This window comes from Thamnophis sirtalis, unplaced genomic scaffold (assembly GCF_051295495.1).
Source record: "Thamnophis sirtalis isolate CommonGarterSnake01/CBP01778 unplaced genomic scaffold, rThaSir2_p1.2 scaffold_11, whole genome shotgun sequence".
Classification (NCBI taxonomy): Eukaryota; Metazoa; Chordata; class Lepidosauria; order Squamata; family Natricidae; genus Thamnophis; species Thamnophis sirtalis.
Window position 1 is genome coordinate 64,049,777 of NW_028261391.1, and position 25,000 is coordinate 64,074,776.

The 25,000-nt window shown below is 42.4% G+C and overlaps 1 protein-coding gene across 1 annotated transcript in view; it reads right to left on the reverse strand.

Moving 5' to 3' along the window:
- Window positions 1-21,658: 21,658 nt before the first annotated feature.
- Window positions 21,659-25,000, reverse strand: part of NKX1-2 (NK1 homeobox 2) — a 6,648-nt gene continuing 3,306 nt past the window's right edge. Inside the window, 1 exon segment of the mRNA XM_087725108.1 lies at window positions 21,659-22,299. Coding sequence (XP_087581234.1) covers window positions 21,659-22,299 — 641 coding nt within the window.

Sequence of the window (25,000 nt, forward strand, 5' to 3'; positions counted from 1 at the left end):
GTATGTACCCGAATTTCCAACCTAAATGCTGGAGATGTGATTGTGTTGATGCTACATATTACCATATATGGTGGACTTGCAAAAAGGTTAAAGCATTTTGGATAAAAATATGGTGTATTATGCAAAATGTTCTTTTAAAAAAGGATAAAGTTTACCCCTCAGTTATTCCTGTTAGGCATAACTACTGATTGTACTGTTATAGAGACTAACTTGATTTTGCATTTAATAACGGCAGCAAGACTGTTGGTGGCGCAATACTGGAAGAAGGAAGATTTGCCTACTATTCAAGAATGGACATTAAAAGTGACAAACTTAGCAGAGACGGCTAAAATATCAGCATATCTCAAGGATCACTCAGATGAGAGATATAAACTGGAGTGGAGAAGATGGATTGACTATATTCAAAATAAATACGAGACTAAGAAATTCCAGATAGTTTATGACTGAAGAAACAAGGAATGATATAATCTGTTTAGAGTTAGCCTAACAAAAGAGGAGTTAAAGCTCAAATGAAAGATGATACTAACTTTTTTTTAAAGTTTATTTTAGAACATCTTTGTTAAAGATTTATACGCTGTATTTGTTCTGGGAAGTTGGGGGGGGGAGGTTGGGGGGGTTGGGTTCGGAAGGGGAGGGGAGATAAATATTTGTAAAAGCCTTTTTTTTTCAAAAAATTTCAATTAAAAAAAAAAAGAAGAGATTGGGCAACCCTTTGTCTGAAATGGTATAGGGTTTCCCGCTTCAGCAAGGGGCTGGAGTAGAAGACCTCTAAGGTCCCTTCCAATTCTGTTCTTCTGTGGAAATACTGTGTGATGAAAGAGCTAAGCCATTTCTTCTAAACGTACCTAGTCCCTCCAAAAGATGTGGATGTGGCCACAATCCATTCTGTCTTAAGAGAACTGCAACATTACCTAAAGCAGTGTTTTTCAACCACTGTGCCGCTGCACACTAGTGTGCCGTGACATAGTGTAAGGTGTGCCGTGGGAAAAACACCCGCCTATATTGAATATAGGCACAGAGTTAAAAAAATTTAACATTTTCTAATGGTGGTGTGCCTCGTGATTTTTTTCATGAAAAAAGTGTGCCTTTGCACAAAAAGGTTGAAAAACACTGACCTAAAGGTTCAAGTGGTTCTTCCAGATCTGGACTGTAAAACTCCAAAGCATCACTAGATGGCAGGAGTGTTTGCCTCTACTGTTTGCCATTGGCTTATGGTTATCCTGTTTTCTCTAGCACGGATTAATTTAATATTTTATTTAGATTTGTATAGTAAATACAGTAACTCTGGATGGCGTACAACACTTTTTAAAAAAAAGATATCCTATTACTACTATTTGATTTTTATCCTACCCTTTTTATATATACCCTAATTCAAGGCAGCAAAAATAACTAAAACTCTTGTCTACTATTTCCCCCATATCAACTGAGGTGGGTTGAATCAGATATTTATTTAGCTATTTATTTGATTTATATCATGCTTTTATTCGTACAATTAAGGCACTTTGCAAAATGTTCCCATCTCCTATTTTCTCCACAACAACAATGCTGTGAGATAAGCTGGTCTAACAGATAAGGACTTGCCCAAAGACATCTCAGCTGGTTTCTATGATTAAAGCAGGACCAGAACTCATGGTCTTCTGCTTTCTAGGCCAACAGCTTACATGACCCCATATTTCCCTGTGCTGACTTCCCTGAAAATGTTCTCTGGAACAATTTTTGTATATTATTCACCTGTAATAACACTGCAAATTTTGTTAAAGTCTGTGCATAAATTAATACAATTTGATGACATCTCTCTCTCAAAGGTATACATTGAAGACAGTAGTTAGTCATTAAGGAATGTAGAGGAAAATTATATTCACTAATTTGTTCTTTATCTAATTTGTTTCCCGAATCTGAGAGTTCCAAGTCAGCAGTTTCTTTGGTTATCAGTCAGGTGAAACTGGTAGCAAGTTGTAATCCTAACAGATCAGAATACACACAGGTTGTACAGTTCGTCCTTTACAAAATTAGTCATGTTTTGAAATTATCTGTAGTTTTTGTTGGAGACTACTGTAAAATTCCTGATTTATATTTTGTTTCCTCTTTTCTGAATACGCCAATGTTCTCTGTTGAATTAATACTAACAATGTCATTCCTATATACTTTTTAATGTTATATAGAATAGAATAGAATAGAATAGAATAGAATAGAATAGAATAGAATAGAATAGAATTCTTTATTGGCCGAATGTGATTGGACATACAAGGAATTTGTCTTTGGTGCATATCAGAGGTGGGTTCCTACCAGTTCGCATCTATTCGGTAGAACCAATTCGTCAAATCTACTGAACCGGTTAGAAGAGGTTCCACCAGTGGACCCGGAAAGCAGGTCACACCTACAGAAGAGGTTCCAAAAATTTTTTGAAACCCACCACTGGTCCTTGGATATGATTATTCTACACTATCATGCTCCTATTTATAAAACTCAGTGCCTCTGTGAAAGGTAAGGATGACTACTGCGTTTGTGGTGCAATCAGAACATTGCGTGTGTTGAAGTTGTTTTAACGCAAACCAAAGATGCCTTTTAAAAAACAGGTTTACATCCTATTCTTATGCATGCCAGTGCTGTGTGTGAGGCAATTTAAGGTGGTTCTGACAAGTGTCGTCGGCATCTTCATATCCGGTCACATGGGTGGCAAACCACTCCCATCCGGTCACATGGGCAGCAAGCCACTCCCACAAAGGAGGCCACACCCACAGAGTAGGTTCGAACAATTTTTTGAAACCCACCACTGGTGCATATGTATATGTTAAGGCAAAAGAGATGCCTCTCGTTGTATGTAAACCATGCTCATATAACATCCCACAGGGCATCACTCAATAAGTTACAGCAATATGGTTTATTTGGCTTTAGCAGGTTTTGTAAAGTACTTAGCCTTAATATTTCATTTCACAGTGATGTAGACCTGGAAGATCAATTCATGTAATAACCTAGAGGTTTTTATGAGAGACCTATTTGTTCAGAAAGACTTCTTTTATTTTCCTAATTTTTCCTTGCAGCAATTTCCTTCATGCGTACTTTCTGTCACTCAGTTGCACTGTATGTTCCCTTCCGCCTATCTCTCTTCTTTAATTTTGTCCATTTTGTCCTTTTGAGGTCCTGACCTTAACTGACTTCTTAGCATTTGCTTACCTAGTTTTTGCCAACCTGGCAATGTTTCATGGCTCAGAAATAAATTACAACACCAGAGACTTTGCTGATAAAATATCCTCAGATCTCAAACACCACCATAAAAAAATACTTTTGGAAACATCTGTGAAAAATCTCAAGTAAATCTCCCCTTGAGGACCCAATGGATTGCAAATTACTTCCACTGAGTTTAATTGGATTTATTTCCAAGCAAGTACAAATATACAGTGCAAGCATAACCTAATCTTCCTTTCAAAAGAAATAGTTTCTACATCTGGCCTGATTCCTACAAATCTAAATAAATTTCTGAAATCCTTAGGATAGCTTCCCACTGTAAAGTACTGGTACTTGACAGCCTGTAGCAAACCTATAAATGTTCTGAAGGTAAAATATCACAGTATAACTTCTCACAAAGGATGAGGAGTGTCTTGGCTACAAGAAAAGACTGAACTCATATATTTACAGTAATCATAATAACCACATAAAGCTCAGCCGCTGGAAGGGAAGAAAGCATGGCAATACGAAAGAAAGGTAGCAAGAAAAACCTTACTAGTTTTTCTATTTTAAGTCTATATTACAGAGATAGGGTCAGAGGTGGGTTCCTGGCAGTTCGCACCTGTTCGGTAGAACCGGTTCGTCAAATCGACCGAACCGGTTAGAAGAGGTTCCACCAGTGGACCCGGAAAGCAGGACACACCTACAGAAGAGGTTCCAAAAAAATTTGAAACCCACCACTGACACACACACACACAGAGACAGACAGACTCACACAGAGAGAGAAAGAGAAAGAAAGGAAGGAAGAAAAAAAGAAAGTGAGAGAGAGATGAAAGAAAAAAAGGAAAAGGGGACAGAGAGACAAAAGGAAGGAAAGAAAGAGAGAGAGAAAGAAAGAAAACACATGGCCGGCAAGACACTCCCACCAGGTCACATGGCTGGCAAGACACTCCCACAAAGGAGGCCACACCCATAGAGTAGGTTCGAAAAATTGTTGAAACCCACCACTGGATTGCGTGTAAAAACAGTACTGCAACTAGGAAGCAAGGCTTTTCTTTTCCAGAAGAAATAGCAATAGCAATAGTTAGACTTATATACCGCTTCATAGGGCTTTCAGCCCTCTCTAAGCGGTTTACAGAGTCAGCATATCGCCCCCAACAACAATCCGGGTCCTCATTTTACCCACCTCGGAAGGATGGAAGGCTGAGTCAACCTTGAGCCTAGTGGGATTTGAACAGCTGAACTGCAGTCAGCTGAAGTAGCCTGCAGTGCTGCATTTAACCACTGCGCCACCTCGGCTCCTGCTGATGATGTTACTTAGTTGTGTAATGAATTCTGTGCAAGAAACTAACCAAGCTCAAAAATCACCAAGGAGCTCTCAAATAAACAAATAATTTATTTTAACTAATGATTTATGATATGGTATGTTTGTTTTTTATGTATATATCGTCAGAAATCAGACTCGGATATCGCCACTGATGTCTAGTAAAAACAAAAATGATACTGCATGTGTCAGGATATAATTGGGAGTGTATATCATGACTTCAAATCATGATTTCAAACTATATAATTCCCATTCATACACATAACCCACAGATGCCCAGGAACACAACAATAAAGGAATATTATAAATAAAAACAGACAAATCAATTTTAGACTTTTAGAAATTCAGGAATTATCTAAGAGGTATTCCTGATGTGTACCATGGTATAACGTATTGACAGCTGGGAAATGCAGTTTTCTGATGATAGAATCTCTACTTTAAAAATTGAGCCTAAATCTTGCCATCAAAAAAAAAACAGTAATTAACTGTACCATTTAAGGAAAACATTCTCCACAAAAATATGTTTCTGAAATATTGATCTAATTACTGATGAAGAAATTTTAAATAGCACTGCCTTTTTGCAATTTAGGTTATAGTCCTATGGCCATTATCTGATAATACAACAATTGAATGCAGTGAAGCTTAATTCTGAGCAAACATATGGGGCATATTCAAAGAGACCAAAATAACTCTGCACATATATCATTCTGATATATCCAAGAGCATGGAATGAGATCTCCAATGTGCTTTCCTCTCCTCTAGTTGAAGGACATATACTGTACTGTGTCCAAACCAAAAAATATGTCTCCCAGCCATCTCCAAGAGAAGTACCGGTAAATGGGACCAGATCTACAGTATATTTATTTGTTCTGCTGAAACTTATGTTCCATTGGGATATGCTACCTGGCACTAATTCGTCTGAACTTTTAAACAATTACAATTGAACTTTAAAGAGTAATATCTAAATAGGATAGTTTGGCGCAGTAGTGCTATTGTTACCTCACAGATGAACCCCATGGATTTCTTGTGTTTTGCTGTTGATAGCAGTGAAGTCATCTCCTTAACCAACTACGTTTGGCTTATTTGATGATGTTATCAGAGAAGACTTTTAGCACAGAGTTTCAGTGTCCCATCCCACATATGAGTATGGCAGTGGTGGGATTCATTTCTTTCTCTTCTTCTTCTTCTCTTCTCCTTCTCAGTTAGACTTATATACCGCTTCATAGGGTTTTCAGCCCTCTCTAAGCGGTTTACAGAGTCAACATATCACCCCCACAGTCTGGGTCCTCATTTCACCCACCTCAGAAGGATGAAAGGCTGAGTCAACCTTGGGCCGGTGAGACTAGAACCGCTGAACTGCAGATAACAGTCAGCTGAAGTGGCCTGCAGTACTGCACCCTAACCACTGCGCCACCTCAGCTCATTTTTTTTACTACCGGCTCCATGGGTGTGGCTTGGTGGGTGTGGCATGGCTTGACAGGCATGGCTTAGTGGGCATGGCAGGGAAGGTTATCGCAAAATCCCCATTCCCTACCCACTCCAGGGGAAGGATACTGTAAAATCTCCATTTCCTCCCAATCAGCTGGGACTCAGGAGGCAGAGAATAGATGAGGACGTGGCCAGTCAGGTGGTATTTACCAGTTCTCCAAACTACTCATAATTTCTGTTACCAGTTCCCTGGTCAGAATCTGCTGAATACCACCACTGCAGTATGGGAATGAGTAAGGGGACCCTGAAACAGAGCTGGAGTGATTTATTATAATACAAAGAATGCTACCCAGAGTTTCTAATGTCACATATGTTTGTGCTTTACTTTTTTAGAATCCAGTATATTGCATTCTGTTTGGAAGTGTTCCAGACTTGAAGATATGCTCTATGTTTAAAATAAACAGATAAGATAACACAACTAAGTGTATAGCCAACAACCAGCCAGACCTCAGATACCAGGGGTAGTTTCTGTGTCCCTTTTACAAAAGCAACATCCTATGGATGTCAGTGTGATTATCTTGATGGAGCTCTGTCGCAAACACTTTTTGACAGCTTTTGTACAAGAATGTCTGAACATTAACCAAAAGTCAATTTACTTACATGCAGTTAAATGGTCATGATAGGACAGAGTTAAAAACACTGGTCAATACTTTGTAGGCTTGTGCAACTGATGCATGGATTAAATTTTATTTTTTTGCATTTCTATTTCAGTAGCTGTTACCACAAAGGAGCTGTAATGTATTAAGGACAGCCATACATACAAGGAGTCTTTTTTCCTACTTGGTTTGTAGTATCCAGACATAATTTTTGCAACCTAGTAATTGTTTTTATGGTACTAATACTCTAAATTTCCCCAATCAATAGCCATAATTACTCATGCACATGCAGTCTGCTGTTTACTTCTCTATATTTAATATTAATTTGTAATGGAGAAATCAATGTAATATTTTTTAAAACAAAAATATATGATCTTTCTTCAAAACAGCTCAAGCATAATCTCATTCTCTCCCACAGCCTCCACATTCACCAAGCCTGGAATTTTCTAAAATATTAGGCTTTTTCTGTCAATAAAAATAGCAATGGGAAGATGTGGAGAGAGAGATGTTTATTAAGAACAGAGCAGGACAGTGAAAGAATTAAGTCTCCCTCTCCTTGTCTTCTCCAAGATCTAATGATACTCTAGTAGTCCAGGCTATTAATTATATTCTTAAAAAAGAAAATATTCCTTATTCATCAGAAGGGGCAGAGGTGGGTTCCTACCAGTTTGCACCTATTCGGTAGAACCGGTTCGTCAAATCTACCGAACCGGTTAGAAGAGGTTCCACCAGTGGACCTGGAAAGCAGGCCACACCTACAGAAGAGGTTCCAAAATGTTTTGAAACCCACCACTGGTCCTTGGATACGATTATTCTACACTATCATGCTCCTATTTATAAAACTCAGTGCCTCTGTGAAAGGTAAGGATGACTACTGCGTTTGTGGTGCAATCAGAACATTGCGTGTGTTGAAGTTGTTTTAACGCAAACCAAAGATGCTTTTTAAAAAACAAGTTTACATCCTATTCTTATGCATGCCAGTGCTGTGTGTGAGGTAATTTAAGGTAGTTCTGACAAGTGTCGTCGGAATCTTCATATCCGGTCACATGGGCGGCAAGCCACTCCCATTCGGTCACATGGGTGGCAAGCCACTCCCACAAAAGAGACCACACCCACAGAGTAGGTTCGAACAATTTTTGAAACCCACCTCTGAGAAGGGGTCATATTTTCTCTAACCATTATTGCACAAAAATAACTGAGATGAGGACATTCCCCAACTATCACTGAAGTAGTAAGAGAACTTGTCTCCATTTCTGTTATTCTACACAAAAATGCCAAATTTCCCAATATTCTTCATGTTGGCAGGGTTTTTAAAAAAAAATCTAAAAAGATGAATCCTTCAACACTAAAGCTGGATTCCAAATAATAAATAAAGAATTCTTTTCATTACTGCTCCTCCACCCTACCTTATAAGCATGTGAGCCTTAGATACATATTGAACATGGGGATGTAAATTAGGGACAACAAAAATTCCATTTAGTCTAAACTGAATTATATTAAATTGAAGGCAATGAAATTAAATCCTTAAAACATTAAAGAGACATATTTCAATTAAGAAAATGACATTTCTTTGAAACGTCAATCAAAACATGCTACATTTTAATGTTAATAGAATTACATTGAAAAGAAATGGGATTTAAATTTAAATTAAATCGATGAAATTGACTCTAGTTTTAATTGCTACACACACAACACTGGATTTGGTAAACAAAGTGAAGTTCATTGTCTTTCGACAAAAAGGCTTAATTCTCTCGGTTATAAAATGTTTTAAAGCTGGAACATGGAGGGAAAGTACGTAACCAAACTTAATTTAGTTTGGTAGTAAAATAGCTTTTTTTAAAGCTTGATATTGCCATGTTTTCCATTAATTGAACAGGATGCTCATACTTGTCTTCAAAATCATATATCACTGTCCTAACAAAAGAAAGGACAGCTGATCCTGAAAGACCCCCTCAAGGGAACAGTAACAGTCAACTATTCATCAATAAGCTGCTTCCCACAACATGGGAAGTTCTATCAAGGCATTAAAACCAACAAGCTACAAGACCAAGGATGGGTTCTGGCCAGCTTTATTGCCAGTTCGCTCGTGCGCGGCGCGCATGCACAGTTCAATTAAAATTGTTCTGTGCATGTGCAAAACTCAAAAACAAGATGGTGGTGGCGGTGACTGGGGAAACGGTTTGGGAGTGTGTCAGACCTGGGTCGCTGTCGGTTCATTGGGAAGAGGAAGGGGAGGAGTGGAAACTGATAGCAGGGACAGGCAGATAAGTTTTGTTATCTTATAAAATAAAGCGGAGCAGAGCAGTTGCAAAATAGGAGAAAGAAAAGTTATAGGCAGGAGAGAATTGTTGTTGGCTAATAATAATAAGTGGGCTAACTAGCTCATCCTTACTTTTGTACATTGCCCTAAGGAAGGTAAAAAAAAAAGGAGATAAAAAGGAAAAGATTAAAAAAAAATTAACAAAAAAAGGGAAGAAAAATAGAGAAAAGGGGATAAAATAAAGGAGGGAGAGTAAGCAGTGTTTAGTCTGGCTCATAAATTAAGTTTTGTTATCTTATAAAATGAAAGAAAGAAATAAGTAAAGGAAGGAGAAGGAGAAAATAAAAAAGAGAGAAAAAGAGATCCTTGATATAGTGAAATACTATAAGAAAGGTAAAGAAGAAGAAGGCAGGAAAAGGAATTTTGTTTTGATGGTGACACTTAATAAAAATTGGCACCTAATACAGTGTTAGGTGTTCGAACCAGATATCAAATATTTAGTCTCGCAGCATCAGCCTCAAAGATCATAATAATCACTAGTAAAGCTAATTTCAATTTACTTTACTGTTTTCTAATTAAACTTTATAAAGTTAAAAACATTATAAACATGCATAAAGTAGAAATAAAAAGATAAAGGTACGTACATTTCTTTTTTAAAAAAAACCACCCTCTTTTCTAAAAAATATTCCGCACTTGCGCAAAAACTGGTGGGCAGTAAGAAAATGTTTCCATCAAGAAAGATCCATTAGTTGGCGATAGGTAGAAAAAGGTTGACTACCAATGGTCTAACACATTGACCAACTGTTCTGAAGCTGCTGCTTACAGTAGCAGTAAAGCCAGCGGAACCAGTTCTTAAAGATTAACCTGCACACTGGCATCTAGGAAGTTTACAAGCAAGAGATCAAAGCCGTCCTTTTCTCTTGTGCATATACGTTGGTGGCTTGCCCTATGCCCGGAGACAGCATCCACCCATCAAAGTAATAGCAATTGATAAGATCAGTTCTCTAGGAAATCGTCTAGTCTTCTTTGAAGCCATGTTGCAAACTCAGCCAGATGTGTGGGTGTGTTCAATTAGATTGAATAAACTATTTCTGGGCATTTGGGAAAACATTATTCTAAAGCAGAGGCGTCAGGGCACACCCCCCCCTTCACTAAACTGGGAGTGGCCATGGCCAGCGCGTGACTCATCCAGCCCTGTTCTAAAGTATGAAAATGTAACAGTTAGCTAAAGCAGTTCCAAGGAAGAATCAATGATAGCAATAGCAATAGCAGTTAGACTTATATACCGCTTCATAGGGCTTTCAGCCCTCTCTAAGAGGTTTACAGAGTCAGCATATCGCCCCCACAGTCTGGGTCCTCATTTCACCCACCTCGGAAGGATGGAAGGCTGAGTCAACCTTGAGCCTGGTGAGATTAGAACCGCTGAACTGCAGATAACAGTCAGCTGAAGTGGTCTAACCACTGCGTCCTAACCACTGCGCCACCTCGGCTCCTTATAACTAGGAATCTTCCCATACGAGACAATTATGCAGTTCATTGGTGAAATTTGATGGAGTTGGGTAGCTGGATGAGTTAGAGAGTTGGACACATCCTTCTCATATTTCCTATTTCGGCTTCTTCCCACTTTTTTTTTTTAAACGAGAAAAGAAAATTGCTCAGGCAGGAGAAAGAGAAGGACGACAAGATACCTTTTTGACTAGTAGACTTAGCACACAGCTCCATTCGGAAGCACCTTCGATATAAGACTTTCTTCAGGATATAATGTTAATTTTCAAAAGTCCAGTGGTGGGTTTCAAAAAATTTTTTGAACCTACTCTGTGGGTGTGGCCTCCTTTGTGGGAGTGGCTTGCTGCCATGTGACCTGGTGGGAGTGGCTTGCCGCCCATGTGACCTGGTGGGAGTGGCTTGCCGCCCATGTGACCTGGTGGGAGTGGCTTGCCCGCCATGTGTTTTCTTTCTTTCTTTCTTTCTTTCTTTCTTTCTTTCTTTCTTTCTTTCTCTCTCTCTCTCTTTCTCTCTCTCCCTCTTTCCTTCCTTTTGTCTCTCTGTCCCTTTTTTCTTTCATCTCTCTCTCACTCTTTTTCTTTCTTTTTTCTTTCTTTCTTTCTTTCTTTCTTCCTTTCTTTCTCTTTCTCTCTCTCTCTGTGTCAGTCTGTCTGTCTCTCTCTCTCGGGGTGTGTGTCTGTGTGTGTGTGTGTGTGTGTGTGTGTGTGTGTGTCAGTGGTGGGTTTCAAAAAATTTTGGAACCTCTTCTGTAGGTGTGGCCTGCTTTCTGGTGGAACCTCTTCTCACCGGTTCGGTAGATTTGATGAACCGGTTCCACCGAACTGGTGCGAACTGGTAGGAACCCACCTCTGCAAAGATCCCTCCTCACCTGAAGTTTACAGAGCAACATAACGTCCCGTCAGCACTTTCCCCCTCATGATTACATAACAATGGCCTTAGCTCACCCCTAACCCGTGATTTACAGAGTCTTATGCTACTTAAGATGTAGAAATAAAAATAGCACTTTCCCCCCACCGCTCCTGCACCACAGCAGTAAAGGGTACAACAATAATAACATGTTGTTACCATTATCTTGGAGGTGAGGTCAAGTGAGGAAATGAGTGGAGGTATATTTGAGGATTGCTAGGAAGTGTAAGCTGCTCTTCCTCTCTGCTCACTAGTTGGCTCCATGGCTGCTATTTCTGTTCCAGCTCTTTGGGTTTTCTGAGTTCCTCGGGGAATAGGGCGGCATACAAGTTCAATAAAAGCTAAAAGCTAAAGTTCTTCTTGTAACTCTTACCTCCTTGCCAGGATTTTCTGCAATTACCCCTAGAACACAAAATATTTATTTTTTCCTATGCCAAAACCAAGGGCTTCCATCAACATTCTCTGTGTTTTTCTTGCTGTAAAGAAACAAAGAAAAAGATGCTATCTCCACTGAATTGTCTGTGTTCTTATACCCATCCCATAAAGGAGAAGTTTCTCCTATATTCTCTGTAGGTTTCTATCCTTTATATAGACCTATATAAAGCTAAGTCAGACTGTGAGTCCCGTTAGAAAACAGACATAAACAAATTCAATGCATGTAACTTCTATAGAGCTGAGGTGGCGCAGTGGTTAAATGCAGCACTGCAGGCTACTTCAGCTGACTGCTAGTTCTGCAGTTCGGCTGTTCAAATCTCACCGGCTCAGGGTTGACTCAGCCTTCCATCCTTCTGAGGTGGGTAAAATGAGGACCCGGATTGTTGTTGGGGGCAATATGCTGACTCTGTGAACTGCTTAGAGAGGACTGAAAGCCCGATGAAGCGGTATATAAGTCTAACTGCTATTGCTATTGCTATTGCTATTGCTATGCAATTTTCCCTAGAGATCTATAATTTTGTGTCAATGGTAGGCAAGATAGGCCAGAAAAAGCTAACATATTAAATCAGCTTTGTGGTTAAGTTAACATGTTTACAGAAAGCGAAGTATATAGAACAGTGGTAGTCAACCTGGTCTCTACCGCCCACTAGTGGGCGTTCCAGATTTCATGATGGGCGGTGGGGGGTTTGCTGCAACTCTGCTTTATAAATTTTATAAAGTAAAGTTACTTCCCTACTTTATAAATCACCATTACTGTGGAACCGGTGGGCGGTTAGAAAATTTTACTGCTAACAGAGATACAAAAGTGGGCGGTAGGTATAAAAAGGTTGACTACCCCTGATATAGAATTTTAAATCTTTTCTGGTTCTGCATAGAACTTCATTTTTGCAAGACAATACTCTCCTAAACTTCATGTCCTAAAATTGTAAGAAAAGAGATGAGGTTGTCTCAGTAGACATTCTGATGCAATGCTTTTTTTCCCATTGAACCCAACATAAGTGGATTCAGTGAGTATAAGTGGATTTCTCACGGTCTCATAAAATCTTCAGAATAGGACAAATAACACTGAGGTTGCCTTGAGAATGTGTGTTTTCTCTTTAAAAGGGCAAAGTCCTTACAAAACATCAGAGGAGAAAGAAAACTTCAAATTTAAATAAAATTTGTTTATTGTGCTTATTTACTATGCTTCAGTCCTGTCTTCTTTGCAAGGTGCTTCAGTGGATATGCAAAACTCTTTCCTGTCCATTGTAATCTCATGGTTCCACCACAAATGCGCGAACGACAAAAGCGCGCCTGACTAAACCGCGGTGACAAAACCGCGCCGACAAAACCGCGCCAACGAATGAGCGCTGAAGCGCGCCGACAACAGCGTGCCGACAGAAGCGCGCTGTAACCCTAACCCTAAACCAAACCCTAAACCTAACCCTAAACCTAACCCTAAACCTAACCCTAAACCTAACCCTAAACCTTACCTTAACTTAAATTGCGCTTCTGTCGGCGCGCTTTTGTCGGCACGCTGTTGTCGGCGCGCTTTTGACATCGTGGTTTTAGCGCCACGGTTTTGTCGGTGCACTTTTGACGTTCGCGCATTTGTCGGGTCACGTAATCTCATAACTATCCTGCAAATTAAGCCAAGCCAAAAATAGTCACCCCTGTCAGCTTCATGCTTGAGAGGTATTATTGGGCAGTGCTTCCCATAATCTGGTATCACATCTAAAACCACCATGTTTCTGTTTCACAGGAAAAACTTCCAAATCAGTAGCAAAGTGTGATAAAGTCTAGTGAGTATCTGGCATCTTAAACCATGACCCAACAAATGCGCGCACGACAAAAGTGCGCCAATGAAACCGCGGCGAGAAAACCACGACGTCATAAACGCGCCCACAACAACACGCCCACAACAACACGCCGACAAAACCGCGCCCACAAAAACGTGATTTAAGTTAAGGTAAGGGTTAGGTTCAGGGTTCTGTTTAGGGTTCTGTTTAGGGTTCTGTTTAGGGTTCTGTTTAGGGTTCTGTTTAGGGTTCTGTTTAGGGTTAGGGTTAGGGTTAGGGTTAGGGTTAGGGTTAGGGTTAGGGTTAGGGTTAGGGTTAGGGTTAGGGTTAGGGTTAGGGTTAGGGTTAGGGTTAGGGTTAGGGTTAGGGTTAGGGTTAGGGTTAGGGTTAGGGTTAGGGTTAGGGTTAGGGTTAGGGTTAGGGTTAGGGTTAGGGTTAGGGTTAGGGTTAGGGTAAGGGTTAGGTTCAGGGTTCTGTTTAGGGTTCTGTTTAGGGTTCTGTTTAGGGTTAGGGTTAGGGTTAGGGTTAGGGTTAGGGTTAGGGTTAGGGTTAGGGTTAGGGTTAGGGTTAGGGTTAGGGTTAGGGTTAGGGTTAGGTTCAGGGTTCTGTTTAGGGTTCTGTTTAGGGTTAGGGTTAGGGTTAGGGTTAGGGTTAGGGTTAGGGTTAGGGTTAGGGTTAGGGTTAGGGTTAGGGTTAGGGTTAGGGTTAGGGTTAGGGTTAGGGTTAGGGTTAGGGTTAGGGTTAGGGTTAGGGTTAGGGTTAGGGTTAGGGTAAGGGTTAGGTTCAGGGTTCTGTTTAGGGTTCTGTTTAGGGTTAGGGTTAGGGTTAGGGTTAGGGTTAGGGTTAGGGTTAGGGTAAGGGTTAGGTTCAGGGTTCTGTTTAGGGTTCTGTTTAGGGTTAGGGTTAGGGTTAGGGTTAGGGTTAGGATTAGGATTAGGATTAGGGTTAGGGTTAGGGTTAGGATTAGGGTTAGGATTAGGGTTAGGATTGTTATTACTTGTTTATTGAAGGCGCACTTTTGTCGGCGCGCTGTTGTCGGCACGCTTCTGTGCTCATTCGTCGGTGTGATTTTGAACTCGCGGTTTTCTCACCGCGGTTTCAACAGTGCGCTTTTGTCAAGCGTGCATTTGTTGGCAAACTATCTTAAACGTGTTAGCTTTTTCAGATGCCACACATTTCTCATTTATATATTGAAATATTCACAAATGAATAGACAGTCAAAAAAGTTAATATACCTGCTTGAATACATTTTAATCTGATCATCTCTTTTCCTGATCAAAAGGTTTTGGTTAAAAAAAGAAATATCACAGGAAATCTAGGTTCAGCAATTTATTGAATTAAAATGTGAATGCTTTATTGGACTGCCCACTAGAGGGCATGGGTTGCTTTTAAAAGGCTCAAATCATTCAGTTTCCAGTTATAACACACACAAACAAAATCTATCACAGTGAAGGTGGCAAATCTTTGGCAGTATAAAATTAACAGATGCCTGAAGACTAACTGATAGATGATGGCACAGTTTATCATGGATTCAATATATCAGACCCATGAAATCTTATCCTTGATTGGTAAAGAAAGAAAAGAAGGAAGGAAGGTTGTGTGTGTGTGTGTGTGGATTTGTGTGTGTGTCAGAGGTGGGTTCCTACCAGTTCGCACCTATTCGGTAGAACCAATTCGTCAAATCTACCGAACCGGTTAGAAGAGGTTCCACCAGTGGACCCGGAAAGCAGGCCACACCTACAGAAGAGGTTCCAAAATTTTTTGAAACCCACCACTGGTCCTTGGATATGATTATTCTACACTATCATGCTCATATTTATAAAACTCAGTGCCTCTGTGAAAGGTGAGGATGACTACTGCGTTTGTGGTGCAATCAGAACATTGCGTGTGTTGAAGTTGTTTTAATGCAAACCAAAGATGCCTTTTAAAAAACAAGTTTACATCCTATTTGTATGCATGCCAGTGCTGTGTGTGAGGTAATTTAAGGTGGTTCTGACAAGTGTCGTCGGCATCTTCATATCCGGTCATATATGGGCGGCAAGCCACTCCCACAAAGGAGGCCACACCCACAGAGTAGGTTCGAACAATTTTTGAAACCTACCACTGGGGTGTGTGTGTATTTGTGTGTGTATCTGTGTGTGTGAGAGAGAGAAAGAGAGACTGACAGAGAGAGAGAGACAGAGAAAGCAGGGGGGGGGATTTATAGCAACAAAAAAGTGAAGATTGCAGATTTGATCATGTGAGCCTTGCTCCTTTTTTTATATTCTTAGTATACATAAAGCCCATAAAAATATGTTTGCCTTCATTCCCAGCTTCTGCCTTGGCTTTATCAAAATTGGTGAAGGATTCTTCTTAACCGTGTAGAAGATGATAGACAACTTCACCATTGCCTCCCCCATTATAGCAATAGCAATAGCAGTTAGACTTATATACCGCTTCATAGGGCTTTCAACCCTCTCTAAGCGGTTTACAGAGTCAGCATATCACCCCCACAATCTGGGTCCTCATTTTACCCACCTCGGAAGGATCGAAGGCTGAGTCAACCTTGAGCCGGTGAGATTAGAACCGCCGAACTGCAGATAACAGTCAGCTGAAGTGGCTGCAGTACTGCACTCTAACCACTGCGCCACCTCGGCTCTAATCCTATGGTTGGCTTTGCCTATGTTAGATAGATCGTCAATTTGTAAATAAATATGCTAAGGACTAAGTGATAAATAATATGTTGTGGTTGCGGGATGATATTGATGGATAGCTGTGGGTTCAATCTCTCTCCAAACTTGATGAGGCTTTATTTCTTGAGCAAACTAGCTACTGGTTTGTGAAGCCAATATAGGAATACAGTACTGTAACAACAGATATCAAACTTTGTGTGTGCAGCCATGTGCCACTTTGTTCCAATCCTTCTTCAAATAAGGTATCCAAAACCTGAGCTGAGCTCAATTATTTTTTTCTAATCAGAGGACTACTTGGGAAACATTTGGATGGTCTGCTGTGCCAATGTCTCTCTGACCTTTGGAAGAAACATCTTCTTCCTTCTTGCCTTCATTTTGCCTGGCCCTACCATGAGTCTGCTGCTGTCAATAAATTAAGTTAAGTTTAATAAACCTATATGCCGCCCAATCCCGAAGGACTCCGGGCGGCTTACATAAAAGACAATTTAAAAAGTACTAAAAAGTTTTTTAAAAGTAAGGAAAACAAAGCAGGTAAAAACACAACACACTCAACCGTAGTGGGGCTGGACCTCATTCAAGAGGTCAACAGCCCCAGGCCTGCCGGAAAAGCCAGGTCTTAATAGACTTTTTGAAGGCCGCGAGAGTGGGGAGGGTCCGGATCTCTGGGGGTAGTTCGTTCCATAGGGCCGGAGCAGCTACAGAGAAGGCCCTCCCCCGAGGAGCTGCCAAACTATATTGTCTAGTTGACGGCACCCGGAGAAGGCCCACCCTGTGAGATCTTATCGGTCGCTTGGGGGGATATGTGGCAGAAGACGGTGCCGTAGATATCCAGGCCCTAAGTCATGTAGGGCTTTAAAGGTGATGATCAGCACCTTGAAGCGCGTTCGGAGACTGATCGGGAGCCAGTGCAGCTCGCGGAGGATGGGTGTAACATGGGTGTATCTAGGTACACCCAATATCGCTCGCGCGGCTGCATTCTGGACCAGTTGTAGTCTCTAATAAAACAACACATATGATAAATACAATTACTTTTTAAGTCGCAAACATCTCTTAGACCAGGGGTGTCAAACTCAAGACCCACAGGCTGGATCCGACCCGCAGGTGCTTAGATCTGGCCTGATAGGCTACCCTGGAAACAGCAAAGGACTGGTCTGCAGTGCCTCTGCCGGCGAAAACGGGCTCCCAATCTCCGTTTTTGGCTGGAACAGCCTCCTGCAACTCTCAGCCAGTGAAAATAGAGCTCAGGGGGGCCACACTTATAAAGCCATTCATGGTATTGGACCTGGGTACTTGAGAGGCTTGAGAGACCGCCTGCTGCCAATTACCTCCACTAGACCGATCAGATCCCACAGATTAGGCCTCCTCCGAATTCCATCTGCCGGCCAATGCCGGCTGGCGACTACCCGGAGGAGAGCCTTCTCTGTGGCTGCTCCGACCCTCTGGAATGAACTCCCCATGGAGATTCGAACCCTCACCACCCTCCAGGCCTTCCGCAAAGCCCTTAAAACCTGGCTGTTCCGACAGGCCTGGGGCTAAAGAACCGTTGCCCCCGTCTCGAATGGTATGACTGTTGTGTGTTTTAAATCATGCATTGTTTTGTGTCGTTTTTAATTTTGTCTGTATCCCCCCTTCCCTGGTTTGAGTTGTGAGCCATCCTGAGTCCCCTTCAGGGGAAAAGGGCGGCATATAAATAAAATAAACAACAAACAAACAACAAACAACATCAGTTTTCACTAGCAGAGGGCTGCAGGAGGCGGTCCCAGCCGAAAACAGAGATTGGGAGCCTGTTTTCGCTGGCACAAGTGACATCAAGTGACATCAAACTGGCCACACCCACCAGCCCCTCTCCCGGGGTGAAACACAAGCCTGATGCAGCCCTCAATGAAATTGAATTTGACACCCCTGCCGTAGACCCTATCCTGAAAAGGAAGTCCCCAGCCAACTGCATAAATGAAAAAAGAAAAGTTAAAAGCATATTGTAATTCTTCTGGATCGCCCCTTGTAAAAGATGCATTTCCACAAATGGCAAATCTTTTCCAAATTCCTCCAACCGAGATGCAGAGGTAAATGTGAGCACCAAGCGGGATGTCATCGGACTTCTGTACGCAGCACTCAGTCCAGAAAAGATGATACATAATTTTGGCTCTAGTCGTCTCAGCCCAATAATTCCAGTTCCAGAGCCGAGGTGGCGCAGTGGTTAGGGTGCAGTACTGCAGGCCACCTCAGCTGACTGTTATCTGCAGTTCAGCGGTTCTAATCTCACCGGCTCAAGGTTGACTCAGCCTTCCATCCTTCCGAGGTGGGTGAAATGAGGACCCAGACTGTGGGGGGCGATATGCTGACTCTGTAAACCGCTTAGAGAGGGCTGGAAGCCGTATGAAGCGGTATATAAGTCTAACTGCTATTGCTATTGCTATAGTTCTGCCCATGTAAGAACTTTTCGTGAGTTTGGAGAATTGAACAAGGGCATTTTCATCTCATTCGTTTTGAGGACGACTAGATTTTATTGCCAAAAGCTTGGCTCAAGCAACATATGGGTGGCCCTAAGGCTAGTCTAAAAATCTGGGTAGCAGTTGCAAAAAGAAAACAGGGCCCCTCTGGCATTCGTTTATCCCCAGGCCTGTCTTCTGATGCTGGCAGCATTTCTACTGCTTCTCCCAGTCAGCTAAATCAGATAGAAGTGATATATGGTATGTCTCCTAATCCAGGCTGATGCGGTTTAAAAAAGACCCTTTGTGTGATCTTGGAGAAAGCAGTAGTCAAAACTCACTCTCGAGCTTTGTAATCCAGTTTGGCCCAACAACATTGAAACGAGTTTCGACAGTGCTCCGGTTTGCATGCCTACACATACTCAAAAAAAAAAAAAAGTGATTTCCCTCAAAGTTGCTTGCTATCTCCTATGGCCATATGCCAGTTTGTGAATCCCTATATTAAATCATCTACAGTATGTCTGGCTTTGGTTTAACTCTGACATTGTGATTTGCAAACCATGCTTTACTAGAACTTGCACAATTTCCCTTTATTTATTTTCAATTTCCCTTTATTTGTATGCCGCCCTTTTCCCTGGGGGGACTCAGGGCGGCTCACAGTTCAAAAAGGGGGAGGGGAAACTCAGCCAGTTGCCTTATTCAATACTTTATTGTTAAAGCAATCCTTGCTTTGCACAATATGCAAGCAAATTAGCACTGGTAATTATAACAAACCCATAGTATTCTCAGATAGTTACATTAGAATACTTAGTTGTCACCATGACTGGGTTTTTACATTGCACTAAGCCATGAATTTTAGCCAGTTTGACTTGTTGGGCAAGCATATCACATTAAGCTATAAAATATTTATTTATTTATTCATTTATTTATTTATTTATTTATTAAATTTATAGGCCGCCCAATCCTGAAGGACTCCGGGCGGCTTACAAAGAAGGGAGAAAAAAAGAAAATAAAAATAAAAAGAATAGTTTAAAATTCACAACACGCATTCGTTCTAATCGGGGCTGGACCTTAACAATAAGGTCAACAGCCCCAGGCCTGCCGGAACAGCCAGGTTTTAACAGCTTTCCTGAAGGCCATGGGTAAGGTCCGGACCTCTGGGGGTAGCTGAATTCCAAAGGGTCGGAGCAGCCACAGAGAAGGCTCTCCTCCGGGGGCCCGCCAGCCGACACTGTCCGGCTGACGGCATCCGAAGGAGGCCCAATCTGTGGGATCTTATCGGCCGTTGGGAGGTATATGGCAGTAGGCGGTCTCGCAATATATTTTATTAACTACAATGTTGTGATCATAAGTGATAATCAGGCCCAGTGGTGGGTTTCAAAAAATTTTGGAACCTCTTCTGTAGGTGTGGCCGGCTTTCCGGGTCCACTGGTGGAACCTCTTCTAACCGGTTCGGTAGATTTGATGAACTGGTTCTATCGAACCGGTGCGAACCGGTAGGAACCCACCTCTGATCAGGCCAAACCAAATTAAAAACATTTTCACTTAGTGCAGTGTGTAAATACAGTCACTTAACTGGGCAGACTGCAAAGTTCCTAGATTATAAGGCTGTGTTCACACAGCATATTAGTTTAAAAATAAAGTTGACTTGTTTGCATGCTGTGCAAATTCAGGCAATGGGAAAACTTCAGTAAAAAAGAAATTAATGCGTCGTTTGAAAGCCAGACTTATTTTGTGAATTAACCTGCAGGGGGTTACCCGGTTTTAACTCTATTTTAATTACACACCTCTTGAGATTTAGATAGCCTTTCTCCCACCACATGAGAACAGCTGCTTTAAAATATAAGAGAATATAGTACAATACACATTTTATTAAAATATTGCCTTCATTTCCAATCTTCGTTTTGCATATTCCACAATTACACATATCCTGTATTTCTTTTTGGAGTGACTTCCGAGGCAAAGCAAAGTCATGCAGCATTGGCCCTTAGGAAAAACGGTTCCACCACAAAACCGCGCTCGACTAAACCGCGTCCGACTAAACCGCGTAGCTGACGTCATCAACAGGGTGACAACAGCGCGGAGACAGAAGCACGCTGTAAACCCTAAACCTAAAATTAACCCCTAAACCTAAACCTAACCCCCCTAAACCTAACCCTAAACCTAACCCTTAACCTAACCCTTAACCTAACCCTAAACCTAATCCTAAACCTAATCCTAAACCTAACCCTTAACCTAACCCTTAACCTAACCCTAACCCTAACCCTAACCCTAAACCTAATCCTAACCCTTAACCTAACCCTAAACCTAACCCTAACCCTTAACCTAACCCTAACTCTAACCCTAACCCTTAACCTAACCCTAAACCTAACCCTAAACCTAACCCTTACCTTAAGTTGAATCGGCTTGCTTTCAAAGCGCTATTTTAAGCGCCCTTCTTTCTCCGCTCTGGCTGTTGTTGCCCTGTTGATGATGTCAGCGACGCGGTTTAATCAGGCGCAGCTTAGTCGAGCGCGGTTTTGACGGGTCACGAGGAAAAACAGCCTGCTTTAGCATCTAGCTAGCACATTTAACATAGGTGGGAACAGACATTCCCTGGATTCAGTGCATCAGAGGACATTAAATTACAGGAAGACAACTGGAATGGGACACCCTTGTTGACTATTAAATCCACAGGATCTGTGCCTTCTTTCATACTTGACCAACAGTCATATAAACACCAAATACTGGACTGTATAGCAGCTCTGGTTCCATTTTTAATACATCCATATTCCTGAATTAAGTTAATCTACTTCCAAAAGGATTTCACCGATTTAAACTGCAGTTGTGTGTTTTCTCAAAAAATGTGGGGAAGGGGAGATTAGAGGGCCCCTTTCTTAATGTTTTGCCATCACAACACTCAAAACACCTCGAACTAGGTAATGGTGGCATTATCCAGTTAGAAGAGATGATCTTATGTAAGATGCAGAGAAAACGTAATTTGTGGCAGATGTTCCCCCGTCTAAGGGACCTTCCAGTTGTATCAACTCTACTCCCATCATCCTCAGCCGTTCCCGTAGGCTGTCCAATTGAGGAAGGCTGGTCTGGGTTCTGATCCTTCTAGAGGTGAGGGTTATAAAACGGAGTCAGATAAGCAGGGCGAAGGAAGGAAGGGAAGGCCCCTCCTCCTGCTGCGGCGGTGGCGGCCGCCACCAAGGGAAAAGAAGCTGCGGTCGGAAAGAGAAGATTGGCCACGGCATAAGGTGGGAAAGTCTGATAGGCCAAGGAACTGGGCCCTGCTGGGCTGGGACTGCTACTTCCTCCCGCCGGGGTCACAACGTTGTTGTTTCCTGGTTGGGCCAGGCCATCAATCCCAGGATTTTGTTTCTTCCATTTTGTCCTTCGGTTCTGAAACCAGATTTTGACCTGCGTCTCCGTCAGGCTGAGCGACAGAGCCAGATTGAGGCGTTCGCACACCGACAGGTATCGTGTTGCCCTGAACTTGTTCTCCAAGGCCACAAGTTGCTCGTATGTAAAGGCCGTCCTGGCTCGCCGAGGCTTGGCACAGCTGGGCTCCACTCGGCGCCGTTTGGACAACCTTGGTGAGGTGGGTTCGTCCAGATCCGAGGAGGAAGAGGAGGGAGGGAAGTCAAGGGAATGGAGGGAAGCAGGTCTCCCTACGGTAGTGAGGTGGCTCCTCTCCCGGTCTGATTCTTCTTGTTCAGATGCCTCCAGCGTGGCTGTATCGCTTTCTCCTCTTTCTCCATCAATGTTTACATCTACAAAACATAAAACAGCATTGATGACAATTAGGAAGTCCTTGGTTGCCCCTGACTATTGCTTTCTGACTGAAAGCTGAATTCTCCCGTGGCACGACATAACCGCGAACGTCAAAAGCGCGCCGACAACACCGCGGCGCTAAAACCGCAATGTCAAAAGCGCACCGACAACAGCGCGCCGACAACAGCGCGCCGACAACAGCACGCCGACAGAAGCGCGATTTAACTTATGATAAGGTTTAGGGTTAGGTTTAGGGTTAGGTTTAGGGTTAGGTTTAGGGTTAGGTTTAGGGTTAGGTTTAGGGTTAGGTTTAGGGTTAGGTTTAGGGTTAGGTTTAGGGTTAGGTTTAGGGTTAGGTTTAGGGTTATGTTACAGCGCCCTTCTGTCGGCGCGCTATTGTCGGCGCGCTATTGTCGCGCGGTTTTGACGGTGCAGTTTTGTCACCACGCTTTAGTCACACGCGCTTTAGTCTACCGCGGTTTTGTGGTGGAACCGAATTCTCCATGCATACATGCGTTTCAATATGCTTCCGATAGGGAGTCTTTCCTTCATTATATTTTTTTGAAAAAAAATATGTGGGACAGGTGGTATAGATAATAGAATCAGACACAAGCAGAAAAAGATGATTGGATAAGTAACAAGTCTGGAAAAAAACATAAATGAATATATATATATATTTATAATACATATTTAAAGCCAATCAGAGTCCTACTCTAGGGCTCAGAAACTCTGGAACATATGCCAGAAGAAGTAGGACATTAACCTGAAGCGTCAATATTAATTACGCTCAGCAAAATCAGAGCTTCCAAGTATATGCAGAGCAAAGATTTGGCCATATTTCCCATATTTAGAAAAAGGAAAGCGCCGAAGAACTCAAGTAATGCACCTTCCAGCTTTGTTTGATTCCCCCATCTCTCTCTTTCTCTCTCTCTCCTCTCTTTCTCTCATTTCCACATTCTCTCTCTCTCCTCTCGCTCCTCCTGCTGTCTCTCCTTTCATCTCTCTCTTCTCTCTCTGCCTGCCACATCTCCCCCTCTCTTTCATCTCCCCCCTCTCATCTCTCTCTCTTCCCTCTCTCTCTCATCTTTCTCTCATATCTCTCTCTTCTCTCTCCTCCCTCTCTCTCTCATCTCTTTCTCTCATCTCTCTCTTCCCTCCCTCCCTCCCTCTCTCTCTCTCTCTCTCATCTCTCTCTCCCATGTCCCCCATCCAATATCTCTCTCTCTCCTCTCTCTCCCCCATGTCCCCCATCCAATCTCTCCTCTCTCTCCTCCCGCTCTCTCTCCTTTCATCTCTCTCTTCTCTCTCTCCCTGCCACATCTCCCCCTCTCTTTCATCTCCCCCCTCTTATCTCTTTCTCTTCCCTCTCTCTCTCATCTTTCTCTCATATCTCTCTCCTCTCTCTCCTCCCTCTCTCTCATCTCTTTCTCATTTCTCTCTTCCCTCCCTCCCTCTCTCCCTCTCTCTCATCTCTCTCTCCCATGTCCCCCATCCAATATCTCTCTTTTTCTCCTCTCTCTCTCCCATGTCCCCCATCCAATCTCTCTCTCTCTCCTCTCTCTCCTCCCTCTCTCTTTCCTTCATCTCTCTCTCCTGCCACATCTCCCCCCTCTCTTTCATCTCCCACCTCTCATCTCTCTCTCTCTTCCCTCTCTCTCTCTCTCATCTTTCTCTCATATCTCTCTCCTCTCTCTCCTCTCTCTCCTCCCTCTCTCTCTCATCTCTTTCTCTCCTTCTCTCTCTTCCCTCCCTCCCTCTCTCCCCCCTTCTCTGTCTCTCATCTCTTTCCCATGTCCCCCATCCAACCTCTCTCTCTCTCTCTCCCTCCCTCCCTCCCTCCCTCCCTCCCTCCGTGTGTGTGTGTGTGTGTGTGTGTGTGTGTGTGTGTCACACATACATCTTCTGGCAATGTGACCCAAATTTGAAAATAAAATACACACAATTCATTTCATCCCAAAACTTTTCTCCAGCTATTTATATTATGGGAAGGAAAGGCTGGCTTTAATCCATATAGTGTTAATTTCAATCAAGTTGTATCAATCTAATCTTGGTTATACCAAAGGTAAAAGGCGCCTTTTTTTTTTAGAGGGAGGGGACATATGAACCCAAAGGAATGCTATTTTTAAGGTAAATTTACAACCCCATCAAACTTTCTGAAATTCTAGGTAGTTAGTTTTTTTTTCAAATCAGAGAAATAAGAAATCTAATTGGAGAAAATGGGAGAGAAGCCGCAGTTAAATATTATAACATTAAGCATCGGTTGTTCAAAATGTTTTAAAACTGATTGGATTGCTGGGGAGGGGGGGTTCCCCCCCTCTTTTCAAGAAAAGTGAATCATGGCTCTAGCTCCCCACCCCCTCCCTCTTTTCCATCCCCTTTTTCTTCTTCTACCCCGAACCTAATAGAGTTTCAGATTTGTGAAGGGGCAGATCGATACGTGTCATCTATTAAGTTAAGTTTTAATCGAACAATATGAGGATCAGAGCGGGTCGGGAAAGAGATTTGAAGTCGGTACCTGCAAGCTGGGGGAAGGAGATACGCGGGAGTCGGTAATAGGATATCGATCAAGGGCGGTGGGGAGGGGGAGCGAAGGCATCCTCTCGAGGGGGGAGACCGCAGGAACAATTATCTGGCTTGTCCTTCGCCCAGCGCGTCCCGATGCCAATCAGGCTCCGAGAGCCG